Genomic DNA, 14,190 nt, shown 5'->3' on the forward strand with positions numbered 1-14,190 from the left:
GGGTAATTCTTTACTTTGGGCGACTGTGCTGTGTGCACTGCAGGGTGCTGAGCAGCATCCCTGGCCAGTACTCCCTACCTCAATCGTGACAATCAAAACGTCTCCAGACTTTTCCAAATGTCACCTGGAGGTGAGGGATGAGGGTACAATCGATTTACCCCCAGTTGAGAACCATTGATTTAGTTGGGTGATGTGACCTGAGCAAAATAACTGCCTCTCCTCACTGGGGGCTGTGGGTGAGCAAGGGCACCCTGGAGCCGTCAGTCACAGAAAGGACTGGAGCTGTGGGAACAGAGGGGGTGGATGCTCCCAGAGGAAGGCTGTCTCACGGCCGCCAATTAAACCATCTATCCTAGCAGCTTCCACCTACATTTCTGGTTTCGGTATAATACTAGAAAGATTTTTGTTTGCTCTTCCACCTAATAAAAACTAAGATATAGTCATCTAAGCCCTTTATGTATTTTATTTTATTTATTTATTTTTTTTTAGAGAGGGAAGGGAGGGGGAGAGAGAGAGAGAGAAACATCAATGTGCGGTTGTTGGGGGCCCTGGCCTGCAACCCAGGCATGTGCCCTGACTGGGAATCGAACCTGCGACACTTTGGTTCACAGCCCGCGCTCAGTCCACTGAGCTACACCAGCCAGGGCTAAGCCCTTTATTTATTGACTTACTTAATGCACCAGCTCTGTTATGTAGGTGCATTATTATCCTCATCCACCGAAGCACAGAGGGGCTTGGGAAGCTGCCTAGCCACTAATGGGGGAGGAAGAGGCAAAGACGGTTCGCATGCACGTGACCTCCTTGAGTCCAGGCCCTTCAGCACCATGTTAGGCCTCCTCTGATAGGGTCTCACTCCATCCCCAGAGGAGTAAGACAGGACTTAGCTTCTTTTGTGTGCCACATAGTTATTATTTATTTAACAAATGTTCTCGTAGTGCTTTCTAAACACTATGCCACTTATCAACTCTGCTTCTTGGTTCCCAATCCCTCTTTGCTGTCCGCTTGTGATCCTGGAGCTGGACCCCACAGGCACTTCTCTGTACTCAGCTGGCTTTGTCATCGGAGGGACCCTGCAGGGGGAAGGGGCTTCTTTCTGGTCTAGCCTGTGTCTCTGTGTTCTGGCTCCTGCAGCACTTGGTTATAGGTGTGGGGCCCCCAGCGGCCCTCACCCCAGCGAGTTGCATGACAGCTTCTGGTTCCCTGGGTCCCTCTGCCGCAACCCAGATAATTCAACAGCATCCCTGAGCAGTTGCCTGGTGAGTTTTGCGGGTACAGCGGCCCAATACCCAGTCCTTCAGCAGCATTCCTGCAGCTGGGCCCTGGAGTGGGCCAGCTCCTTGGGGAGAAGTTCCCTCGTTCCCCAGCATCTCAGGGCTGGCTTCTGCTATTAGCACCTTAGCCAGCCTCTTGTCCTCTAATGGAACACAGCCACATCCTCCTGGACAGAGTCAGAATCTCAGCCTTGGGGGCAGTAGTGGGGGCAGGAGAGGCTCTCCCAAAATTGTCCCTTTGGGCACTCTGCCTCGGCTCTGGGTATAGCCTCAGCTGTCCCTGTATTTGCTATATCTGTATTCTTCAGTAACTAATCCCCTGTTACTAATTATTCATATATAAAAATAAGTAAATGTACATATATACAAATTTACATTATATATATATATATATATATATATATATATATATATATATATATATAAGCTTCCCCATTTAAATTACTGTGTGGTTGGTTGCTGACTCCTGACTGGAACCTGATCCATACAAAATGCCAGGTATTATTTCAATGCTTTGCAAATATTAACTTATTTAATTCTTATAACAACCCCTCAAGGGAGGTATGGTCACTAGCCCTGTGTACCTATGGAGATTACAAGGTAATGAGAAGTTTAGAAATGTGCCCAAGTTTAGACATCAGCCAGTAAGAGGTCGGTGGTGGAGCCTGAATGTGAATCCAGACAGTCTGCTATAAGCCTTGGAAGTTTAGCTGCTCTGCTCTCTTCCCATCTTCTCTGGATTATTTTGCACAGGTCATTTAGACTCCAGAGTTTTCTAGAGGCTTTGGAGTTGATCAGTCTTCCATATCTGCTCTCTTTTCCCTGTATTTATTGGGTACTTACTGTGTGTCAGGCATTGTCAAAGGGGCCAGCTTGCTATGTAACGATGGCAATTTATAGAAAGTGTGTTTTCTCAGAGACTAGGAATAGGAAAATATAATTCCAGTTTAAGTATCTAAAGTTCAGGCAGTTTTCTGTGTTTGACAAGAAGACTTTTTTTTAAAAGATTTTATTTATTTACTTTTAGAGAGGGAAGGGAGAGAGATAGAGATAGAGAGACAGAGAGATAGAGAGAGAGAGAGAGAGAGAGAGAGAGAGAGAGAGAAACATCAATGTGCAGTTGCTTATGGCCTGCAACCCAGGAATGTACCCTGGCTGGGAATCGAACCTGGGACACTGACAAGAAGACTTTTTACACTTACTTTCTGTAGGAATTCTTTTTTGCAGTCACTTTTTTTTTGCCAGAAATCTGTATACTTTTTCAGACAAATAAACACATTTGCTATAGAATTTACTTAATCTCTAAAATCTGTGTTTGGCAGTTTCTCCTGTGAAACCTGAACTTAGTGATAGCACCAAAAGCTCTGCTGAGCTGCGGAAAGAAGCAGAGTTCACCAACAGGGGGGCCTCCGAAAATCAATCAACAAAAATAATTTGTAAGAACCTCGTGTGACGAGAGCACCACTGTGCATTTTCTCAGATAGCAGGACTAGACCGTGTGGAGTGCAGTGCCTGAGGGGCTGCTGTAATGAGATTAAACTCTGTTTCGCCTGATCTGCCTCCAAGATTTGGGGACCTGGTTCTTGGAAACTAATAATAGAAAACTCCCTTAGAATTTAAAACCTTGTCAAAAGCAAAAGCACAAAAATAAATAAATAAATAAAAATCCTTGTAATAGCTCACAACATATAGAATTAAAATTGTACTTCAAACTGTGAGGTAACGAGAGAATCCCTGGGCTTTAGCACCTCTTCATATTTTCTTCTCATATGATTAGAGCTGTTAAGATAGCCCAGTACTTCCAGGAAATGCTGGAGCACTGTATTAGCCAATCAAATTGTTATTGATTATTATCTTTGGCTATTTTATAGTTTCCTTAGGAAATTTGTGAGCAGGTGACTGGCTCTTTCTCTTTTGCTTCATTTTTGTTCCCTGGGAGCAATCTGGAATCCTAGCCCACCCGTACCTGAATTTTAGGTGTGGCCTCTGCAGCAAGTGCAGGAGAAAGGTGCCATTCCACATTTCACCAGTGCCGTCACTGGAATGTCTGCCGGGAGATCACAGCCTCGCTCTGTCTAGACACCAGAGGGCACTCTACACAGGAGTACTCTAAGAAGGCAAGGAGGGATGCTGGGAAGGAGGAAGCTTAGTAAAAAGGTGGGGTTCAATTCAGGAGTGTCTCCCTGTCTAATTGCTCTCTCTTTTCCCTCCTCGCTTCTCCTCAGTTGCCTGGGGAAAGGAACTACCCAGACCCTGGATTCCCTCTTCTCTTGGTTAAACCAAGGTTGAGGCTCAAATCTAAGCTTTCAGAGTGTGGAGAGCAGGGCCTGTGAAATGGTGTTGGTCTGGTCAAGACAGGATAAAGTATATAAAACCAAATGGTTTTGCTCTTGTCAACCAAGATGGTTGCCACTTTGGCTCAAGAAGGAAACAGCCTAAGTCACGCCAGGGCCCTGCCAGATTCCCGCCATGGGGTACACACAGGATGTCGACAGAGGGCACATCTGATAGGGCACTGGGAGCTCTTGGCCCTGAGCCACGGAGTTTCCCAGCTCAGCCAAGTGCCAAGGACCTGGGTATAACGGGTGGACTTCAGAGCCACCAGTGAGACAGTACAGCTCCCAACAGGAGACACTGCTCTAGGCCACGCGCTGCTGGAGGCTGTGCCTGATTGAGCTCCGGGACTTCCATGCTGCCCGCGCACCACACCAGTTGGCCCGAGACACCTGCTCATCCTACCCTCGATTGGGCTTTGGCCTTGGAACCCATCAGCGGCAATCTTCCTTGGGAGCAGCTGATGGCCCACTGCCCACTGCGCGCTGTCTCCCGGACCTGGGACTAGGATTCTGGAAGTCTGCGTCATTAATGCCCCATTGACTGTTGTGTGTTAACTGTGTGTGATAATATACAGGACAGGATATTAAGTAATGCTGATGTTCTGTCCCCTGTGAACCTGCATTTAACAAAAGCTGAGTTTGAGCAACAGCTCTCACGGCTCTTGTCGTGTTCCTCGCCGCTGCTGGGCACAGACTCAGCGGGGTGACCTACTTCCCCTGTACCGGAGGTGCACCCTGGCTGAAAGGAAAGACCATAATGTGACCCTTCTTGAGAGGGGTCGTCTACAGGGGTCATATTGAGGGTTCTTGTGACACAGAATTCCAAAGTCTCTTTCTTTGGCAAAAATATGTAGGTTGCTTTTGGTCTGACAACTTTTTTCTTATTAACCTCATTTGATGTTGCTTCCCAAAGAATGTTTAATTAGAGTCTCTTTTTCTGATGTCAGCAGAATGGAACCGCTTGTGAGCCTTAAATGGGACGTAGCGGGCTTCTGGTTTCCTCCCCCAAACTCTTGTAGGGCCTTCACTGAGGCTGAGTTTTGTACTGATTTGTGTTTAACTTCCTGAGCCTTGCTGCGCTCAGCCGCCCCCAGGAGAGTCTCGCCAGCACAGAGCTGGAGTACGTAGAGATTTCCAAATGAAATGTAAACGTGGCATGTAATTGGGAACCCAACCGGGAGGTTTAAATTTCACAAATGGAGTCTTGATACAACATAGGTGAGATCTGAAGTTATTCCATCTTCATGGGAATTAAAATGTTTTAACCTCTACTAGGGAAATGTTCAAGAAAGAAGAATCTTCTCTGGCTATTGTGCATTAAGTAAGGAGATTAGAGTGCTCGGAGCCTGTGGGTTTTTTAAAGGAGTTTAAAACATTTTAAAAGAATGGCTGAATTTGACCCAGATGTCTAGGGTCACACCAATGGTTCCACTAGAACAGATAAATAACTTAGTAATAGAATATTTTAATAGCCTGACATTGGCACCAAAACACTGAAATTACCATTTCAAAATGCAAACTAGTAAAGGCTCACTTGCCCAGGGTCTGCGAGAAAGGCAAACTCTAGGAGAAAACATAATCCGGTCCAAACATTTTTTAGCATCCCTTTTGTTTCTTTCCAGTGAACCAGGAGCATTTGCTATGTGTTTAGGAATGCATTTGAGCTTTCTTAATCCCTAGAGCACCTTGAGCGAGTGAGTCACCGCGGGCCGAGGGTGGCTGGGGCCAGCGCTGCCCGAGGCAGGTGCGCTTCTGACCCGAAAACCGCTGCGCTCCTGTCTCGGGAGTTGTCTCATCTTTAAAGCTGTCACATATAAACTGACATTTTTCATTCTTGCTCTGCAAAATTTGTGCAAAGTCCTTCTGTCTTGTAAAATTTAAATTCAGGGCCTCAGATGAAGTAAACGGGGAAGGCAGTGCTGAACATTTATCTTTCTTATTTAAACGAACAACTCTTCCTTCCTTCCTGGAATGTGACTTAAAATGTAAAATTCCTATTAAATCTCTGGGTACACCCAGAGACCTCAGAAAGCCCTCTATGGAGAGAGCAAACATCCTCCTGCACTTGGCAAAAGAAGAAACGGATGCTTGTGTGATGCGCAGGCTCAGCTGATCAGTGGAAGAGAACTACTGAACCTCAGTTGCCAGAAAACATATTATGTTGAGCTGAAAAACAAGCACTTGCACTTGAAAGAGACCAACAAATCTGTAGGACACATGAAAGTTTGATGGGAAGCAGTGTCCAAGCTGAGCTGCCTTGCAGTCAAAGATAGGGACTGGGGACTCCTTAGGGCTTGGGTCCCCCAGTGTCCATTCTCCCTTCCTGAGGCTGCAGTAGCCCTTCTCATACAGCCCCTCTCAGGCTTCTCTTCCCCAGCTCTGGAGACAGGTGTGGGGATGGTGGTGGTGGAGGGACTGATTAGCCTATGCTGATTAGTGCATCTCATTTGCTGCTCGTCCCCACTTTGATGATTGGATGAGGTACAAGCCTATCAGCCATGCAGACCAATGATATGCAGGACCTTCGCTGGGACTTCTGTGAAAGACATTTGCCTCATGAGGATGCTACCTGGACTCTTCTGGACAATGTGGGCAGGGGGATGAATTTGAATCTTAGGAGTGAGGTGGCCATTTGCTACCATTCTGAATGCAATGTCAGCCTAAGAAGGAAGAGGGAAGTACGATAATCAAGAGAGAGCCCTGATCGAATTGGACCCCAGATACACTTTGACACTGGACTTTTCAGTCACTGGACCAATAAAATTTTATTGTTTTAAGCTAGGCTGAGCGGAGGTTTACGTTACTTGCAACCAAACTTCCAAACTGCCACATAGTATCTAAGACGACTGGGGTGCATGTCCATCTATATGTGAGCAATGTACTGGCAGGGGCCATTGGGTGGCAGTGTTTTTTCTAAAAGAATACTTGTCCCACGGGCAACAGTGCTGCACAGAGCTCCGCGCCACAGCCTCTGGTCTCTCGAGCTGTCTTGAAAGCACTGCACATCCATTTAATAAGGAAGTGAGCATCAATAAAAGAAACAAGCCAGGTGTCAAATGCAGCATATTTTAATTTGTTTCAAATAAAGCAATATATGTATATATATATATATTTCAGAAAAACACCAGATGTTAAATTCTACAAAAGCGCATGTGTCTTCGGCAGATCACGTTTGTCTGATCAATAAGAATGTTTTTCAACGTTAACTCTCTAAGGACGATCAATGGACCGACATCACTGCTACAACATAGGGTGCTACTGAGCCTCTGACCTTTAGCCACATGTTGATTTTCCTAACAAATGAGTAAATACTGCCTGGCTAAACTGCTGCAATGTCTTGATGAGAAAAAGCATCAACAGATCAAGCAAAGCCGTGAAAGTTATGAAGCAAGCTAGAGCTGATTATTAGAATTAGTAAAAATGATTAAGAGAGGACGACTCAACCGCATAGGGTTTGTCTATTCTGATTGACTCTCTTTTGGCAGCGAATTGGGTCAGCACCTCGGGCAGGGAACCAAAATTGAGTGAAAAATGCTTTTTTTTTGTTGTCTCCTCGCTCAGGCCACCAACGTCACAGCTGGGACTGAGAGAACCGCGGCATCTGTGGACACTTCTATTCTCGTGGGGCAGAGGTTGCACTGGGAGACCCTGGAGACATTGCCCCGGAAGGGCCTCGCCTCCGCGTTGTCTGTGGCGTGCTGCCTTCGCCGGGGCTTTTCTGGGTGCACCGGGGCCTCGGGGGTCTTTGTTCCCAAAGGAGCCTCTTGGTTTTTGGCGCCGCCTTTGTTTTTGGGACGGAAGCCGTTGTGTGGCTGTCTTCTGTGTTCGTGGCGGTTGTTGCCCTTCGCCATTGGATCGGCGTCGCTACCACTGCCCTGGGGCTTGGCAGACCCATTTAGCCTGTTATGATACTGAGGATTGAATCTTCGTCTTTGGCTAGAGGACCCGTTCTACAGAAAGAGAGAGAGAGAGAGAGAGAAAAACACACACACAGGTATTAGATGCCAGCAGACCACCGATGCTGCCAGTAGACACCGGGGAAACCAGCTCTCTAAGCCACAGCTGAGCTGTTTTTATGCCCCGGAAGAAGACGACAATGTGCAAATGAGGGCAAGCTGACAAAATCCTTGAGCTTACAAGAACAGTGGGCTGTCTTGTAAATGAAACCCTGAGGACATTACTGATATTGAAAGAGAACTTACTGAAGTATAAGCAGACAAGTCAAGAACCAGGTCAAAGAAAGTAAACCTAAAATATAACGGAATGAAATGTAGCACAGACAGGAGCCGGGCCATGATTCTCTGTGATGAGAACTTTGGGGACATCCTGTACAGACTACATACACAAATTCTCATTACATAGATGAAAAAATGTAAAATTCTGTTTGTAATTTTCCTTCTCTAAAACAGCTTCTCTCCCAGTTTATTTCAAAACAAGTATCACAGTTCAGAAATATTATCTTGGGTAAACACAGCGGGGAGGTGGACCCGACAGATCCTGGTGGGAGGTGGAGGTGATTTTTTCTAAACCGTGCAGTTCACAGCCAACGACTTTTGAAGCACCACGTGAAAAACTGGCCACCTTCAGCAAGGCGGCACCCGAGAACATAAAGGGGTGGGTACAAAGAAAGCAGTGGGTTGGCGTGCCCGTGGCTGTCGAAAGGAAACATGTTTAAATTCCTTGAGGTCAATTAGTCCACATTCATCAAGCGCTCACAGTGTACCAGGCCCCACCTCATTCATCATCACCATCACCGTTTAATACAGTGGCTATTATTTGTTTCGTCTTATAGAAGAGGAAGATAAATTTAAGGGACTTGGCCCAGGTCTTCTGTTAGAAAATGGTGAGGCCATTCCCACTTCACATCTTGTCTCCTGGCAAGAGTCACAGGTAGGTCGTTACCTGAACACAGACCTTTATTGAAAATCAAACTTCTATTATTAAAACATGTAATGCTATGAGTGACAAATACATATGAAGTTCTTCATTTGTGCACTGTGACTGGACAGGACAGGTTGAGGGCGGACCCCCCCCCCCAATGGTTCTGGGCTCAGGGTGAGAGTGCAGAGGCGGGCCCACAGGCTGCCCACCTGCACGCCCACAGGCCGCCCGCCTGCACACCCGCTCCCACCTCTGGCGCCGTCCCATGAGGTGAGGGGTCCTTGCACACACGGATGGGGCACTCCAGCCTGCACACCCAGGCTTCGTCCCCACCCCCACAAATAATCACCCTTTGGACTCGGTGGTGTGCAGGCTGGTAGTGTGATCTGCTCGCAAGAGGATGTATCCAGGGAAGTGGTCTCAACACTGGGCAGGCTTGGGGCTACTTGGGGATAGAATTCCAGGATCTCAAGTGCTAGCAGCACGTTCCAGAAAGGAGAGGACAGGTTTGGGGTTGTCATGTCTCCTTGGTCTCGCTCTGGAGGGAGGGCCATGGCTGTGGGAGGACCGGGAGGGGTCACTCTGAGGCATGGGGCACACCCTTCTCGCCCAGGTGTACAGCGTTCCCGCTTAGATGTTTCAACTTGAGTGCGCCATCGCCCGCAACGCTTTGCTGAAAAATGGCTAAACAGTGAGCTGAAAAGAATCTGCGTAGATAGCAGGTAGCTGCTACACAGGTAGTTGTGCATAGCAATTTAATCTGGCCTCTTTTGTTTTTAAAGAAGTTGTGAAAGGGAAACTCAGACTAGATTTTAGACTTTTAATAATGAGCAAAGAACAAAAGCTGTGGCAATGTATTTAGATTACAAGAAAAACAGATCTGATGATGCTCTTAAAGCTATGCATGTATGAAATGCTCCTTGTTAAAGCACGATTTTAAAGTTCGTGAAGACATTGAGGGCCGGAGAAATGCCTGTCAGCGTCATTAATGAGGATTCTGAAAGTCCAAGGCCACGAAATGCAACATTTGTTAAAAAACCAGCATTTTGGAAAGCTGAAATGTCTTTATAACATGCCTGGCTTCTGCGGCATCGGATCCCATTTCCTGTTCATTCTCTAATGATAAGGGGCAAATTACTTCTCAAGGACAGAGTGGAGACACAGAAGGAAGACTGTCCTGTGGACACTTGTATTTTTAGAGGATAGACTAGATAAGAATTAATAATGTCACTTTGAAGTGTGTTCTCTTTGCTAAAAGCCCAAGAGAAGAGAGAGAAGTGTGAACTAACTAACTTTGGCCTCCTACTGATAAACTAAACATAAGAGGGAATTAAAGAATCTTAAAAAATAAATGTCGGGCTCTTTCTCACTCAGTGTCGGAAGCCAGGTTCCGAATCCTGTTCCCACGACTGTGTGAGTCCCTTCCACATGTGGGCCAGGTACCAGGACCAGGGGACGGTGGCCTTCCAAGGCATGAGAGGAGCTGTCTCGTGTAGAGGGACTCTTCGCTAACGCTGTGGGAGCATGCAAAGGCCACTTCCTTCATGGGGAAAAGCCCCCGTGAAATGTGGACCAGAGGAGACCCGTGAGGCCGGGCTGTGCTGCTGGGGGTGGGGGGATCTGGGTGGGACGCCAGCAAGCTCTGCGTCCATCAGCAGCTGTTTTCTTCCTCGGCAAGTAAGTGGTTTCTTCCTGGCCCCAAGGACCAGGGTCTGCAGGACCCCTGGAGGCAATGCGAGGAGCCCCCCCAGAGCACTTACCTGCTTGTTTGGTGGCAGGGGCTGGTGAGAGAGGTCCACGGTGCTGGGAAGGTTGCTCGTCATTTTGGGGTTCACTGCTTTACCCTCGGAGGGCTTGTTGTGATTGGACGATTTTCGGGTAAAGTTGCTCTGTTTTCCAGAGGCTGCTGAGTGAGCGGTCAGCAGCGGCAGCAGGGAGCTGCAGGGAGTTCTTGAGGAATAGTTGTTCTTTGGATGTGTGACTGAAACGAGAAAGCAGGGGGCGTTATGGGCTGAGCCACAGACACGGCTGCCTCCCCAGCCCATTAGGAGATGGAGAAATTGGCAGGAGCTTCAGAGAACCATTAAGAAAAGTTTTTGTTTTTAGAGATGTCATTCGAAAGGGCACCTTGGTGCCTAGAGAGAACCACATTTCTTCTGTGAAAATCACTGAACTGCGATTACAGCATAATCGTCCAATTTGGGAGACGTTGGAAGGAAATAAGACTTATCTTAGCAAGTTTAATATCCTTCCTTAGGTCGAGAACCACCAAGGGAAGATGGACAATGAAATCCTGAAGTGCCCAGTCGGCCCTGTCCAGGTATGTGGTTCCCACTATCACATCCGCTCTTCTGTCCTTGGCGGATCCCTTGACCAGCTGGTACTCAGAGATGCAGGAAGACCGAGAGGTACATGGGCCCGTGGCCCATCACAGACATGATGCTCTGAGAGCACGAGACTGGGGTGATGATGGGTGTCAGGAATTTTGTCACCTGGGTTGTATGTATCCCCTGACTGTAGGGCCAGACCAAAAGACGCCCTAAAGATCTTTATGTTCCAATAGAGCTGCATCATCTGGCCTTTTTATCAGCCCCATTTTCTTCAGCCCTGCTGCAAATCTGTACCAATTCCAACACTTAAGTCAATGCAGGCTAATCAGACAGGTTCCTGCAGGGCTCAGGCGCATCTGTTCAATGTTTATTATCCCCGTCCACGCTGGTTTGGGAAGGGTGGTTTCTGACGGGAGGATTTCTCTGTAACTACGCTGAATGAGGCCAGAGGGAATCAATCCAAGGGTAAAGTCACAATTCCCTCTCATGGGTCACCAGGATTTGACTGCCAGGCTGGACAGCAAGACCTTTGAATCTTAACATTGTCACCAATTTTTAGAAGCAATTTTCTCCGCTACCTGTGTTGGATCAGACTTAATCCTAGGGTTGGGTCCGCCAGCGGATTATAAGTGACTAGTGGGATCAGAGAACACGAGAAACGGAAAGGACAGGGATGTATCTCTAGTCTGTTCGTTTTGTCAGTGAAGTGCGATGGCACACGGGGGCTGTGCAGACATCCCGGGGGATTTCAGTGGTTCTTGTGCTCACCAGACTGAGTTTTCCAGGGGCCTCCCCTCCCCACAGCTCAGAGGCCACTGCCGGTGCTGGTTCAGTGGCCGTGGGCACTCCACAAAGCTGAGAAGGAGAGGGCTTTTGGAGAGCTACCGCCCGCAGCATGGGAGGCTGTCTTTCACATGGACACCTGGAATTCGTGAGGGATGCCCTTCCCGCGAGATGTCCCTGGGTGAAGCTGCACCTCCCCGCCCCGCAGACCCGGAGGCTCACTCGGCCTCCAGGCCTCCCTTATCATCAGGCCGAGTACAAACCAGGGTGGACAGTTACATTTCCAGCCGTGAGCCAGACTGTTTGGGGGGGAATGGCACACACATAGGTTCTTTCATGAGGGAGGAAGCATATAGAAAAAAAAGATAATAATTAAAGTCAGATAATTGCCGAAGAAATGTGAACAAGGGTGTTCGCTGCAGTGGTTATTTTAATGTGAAAGCTGGAAGCAACCTACGTGTCCACAATCAGGGGGCTGGTCGTGTTAATTTTATTTAAATAAATTATGGGTTAATTTTATTGGCATGGAAAATTGTCAACCATGTATTGTGAAATGATAAAAGCAAATTCTATTACTATATATGTATGCAGTATGGTATAGCAAATTATGACATGTAGTATAATGTATGTAGTATATTGATATAATTTACACAGTAGACTGAATGTGCATAGCAAGTTCGAAGGGTCCACCAAAGTCATATCTTACTCTACTGTAGTTCTGAGACTTTTATTTTTATTATTATTTTAAAAAATCCTCACCTGAGGATACTATCTATTGATCTTAGAAAGAGGATGGGGGCGGGGGGGGGACGGGGAGAGAGAGAGAGAGAAACAGAGAGAGAAGCATTGATGTGAGAGAGAAGCAAGGATTGGTTGCCTCCCGTAGGTGTCCCAACTGGGGGCTGAACCCGCAACCTTTTGGTGTACCACGTGACTCTCCAAGCTTCCGAGCTACCTGGCCAGTTCTAAAGGTTCTGTAACTTTTAGATCAGGCTTGTATTTTTTACACTCAGAAGAAAAGCAATTTCTACTCTGCTCAAAAAAAAAAAGTGCTGCCAAATCTTAATTTTCAGCTGACTGTGAAGCCGTGGATAGTCAATGTCCCTCACTGGTCCCTTCCTCCTGGTGGCTGCCCTTAAAGCCACTTTAGTATTCAATTCCGCCTCCCCTGGTGGGTGGGCTAGAGCAGAGGGATAAGTATCAGCCAGTGTTTTTGCACATTAGCTGCTCTAATTAAGGCTTAATAGCGAAGAAGACTAAAGCTAATGGCTGAAGTGAAGTCTTTCGTTATCTGCGGACTTCACTCAGCAGAGAGCCGAGGGAGAGGCCCAGCACGGCAGCAGCGCCCTTCGCGACAGCAGCCGCTGGTTCCCAGGCTTACCGAGAAGACTCATTCTCAGTGTAAAGGCCTCTACTGTAGACGCAGGCGATGTGAAATGAGAGGTGCTTTATCTGGCAGTGTTTAAGAAAAGTTTGCGAAAGGTGTAAGATAGTTGACCTACTCTGCTCTGCTTAATAAATCCTGGGGATTTACTGATGGGCAGTGGCATTTGAAGAGTCTAAGTTCAAATCTTGACATTTCTAGTGACTTGTGTCATGACCCCAGATCATTAAATCTTGTTAGACCTCCGTGCAGCCCCCTGGGGGACCGCGCGCCTGACATTTTCAATACCAACTCCAAATAGCGCCAGGCTTACTCATCCAGCATTACTTAGCAAGCATGCAAAACTCACTTTCTCCGCAGAGCATGATTTGGGACTTCAGCTGTTCAATGTCACAGGAGAATCGGGCAGCTTTCCCGAGCTCTTCGTCATATTTACGTTCGCTGACAAAGTGCTGGAAGAAGAGAGAGAAGTAAGCCAGGAGCTCCACGATAGAGGTGACCGGAGCTCGCTGCAGATGCGGCCACCCTGCTCTTCTGCCGCTGCCGAGGGTGTGAACCGGGTAGGGAGTCCTGCTAGCTCCCTCACCGTGAGGGTTCATCCAATCCGACTTGGTCTTGACCTGCCTGAAACATGATCGCCTTCTCGTCCTGGGAGTATGTGTCGGGCCTGTCTTCTCCCATCGGGGCTCTGACAAACCTGTGCTACAGGCAACACGTGTGTCTGGACTCTCTGACCTTTTAGCATTCCTTGCCTTCCTTCTAGCATTGCATGTCCGGTTGTAAGTTCTGGGGTTGCATTCAGACCATCTTCCTAATTTGGCCAATGGCTTGCTCAGGTATTACTGCTTCTCAAGAGAAAACATGTCATCCTTCCCTAGACAGCCCTCTCCATTTTAATAGGGAACCAGGAAGTCTAAACAGCCTTTAGGAACTAGAAAACATTTTCTTGGTAGAATTCCAAGTGCTGTTAAAGGAAGGGGGAGATTATTTTTCAATGCATTTGAAATAAAGAGTTATGTGTAGATGACGGAGTGAGAAATACAGAAATAACTATGACTCAGTTCCTCCTTGAGTTTACCAGAGAGTTTGCCACATGGCAAGGGAAACAGATACCACTAAATACAATACAGGGTAGAATGTGGTGGGTACTTCAGGAATACAGAAGAGGACAGGATTATTTCTCACTGAGAGGTGTGGGGAGTTAT

The 14,190-nt window shown here is 47.3% G+C and overlaps 1 protein-coding gene across 6 annotated transcripts in view; it reads right to left on the reverse strand.

The window, feature by feature from the left end:
- Positions 1 to 6,659: 6,659 nt before the first annotated feature.
- SPATS2L (spermatogenesis associated serine rich 2 like) overlaps positions 6,660 to 14,190 on the reverse strand; it is a 163,570-nt gene continuing 156,039 nt past the window's right edge. For all 6 annotated transcript variants that reach the window (XM_036023123.1, XM_028508527.2, XM_036023124.1 and 3 more), the window contains 3 exons: positions 13,335 to 13,437; positions 10,249 to 10,469; positions 6,660 to 7,557 (listed from right to left, as the gene is read on the reverse strand). In XM_036023123.1, coding sequence (XP_035879016.1) covers positions 7,165 to 7,557; positions 10,249 to 10,469; positions 13,335 to 13,437 — 717 coding nt within the window. In that variant the 3' untranslated portion in view covers positions 6,660 to 7,164. The remainder of the gene's footprint in view (positions 7,558 to 10,248; positions 10,470 to 13,334; positions 13,438 to 14,190) is intronic.

This window comes from Phyllostomus discolor, chromosome 4, assembly GCF_004126475.2.
Source record: "Phyllostomus discolor isolate MPI-MPIP mPhyDis1 chromosome 4, mPhyDis1.pri.v3, whole genome shotgun sequence".
Lineage (NCBI taxonomy): Eukaryota > Metazoa > Chordata > Mammalia > Chiroptera > Phyllostomidae > Phyllostomus > Phyllostomus discolor.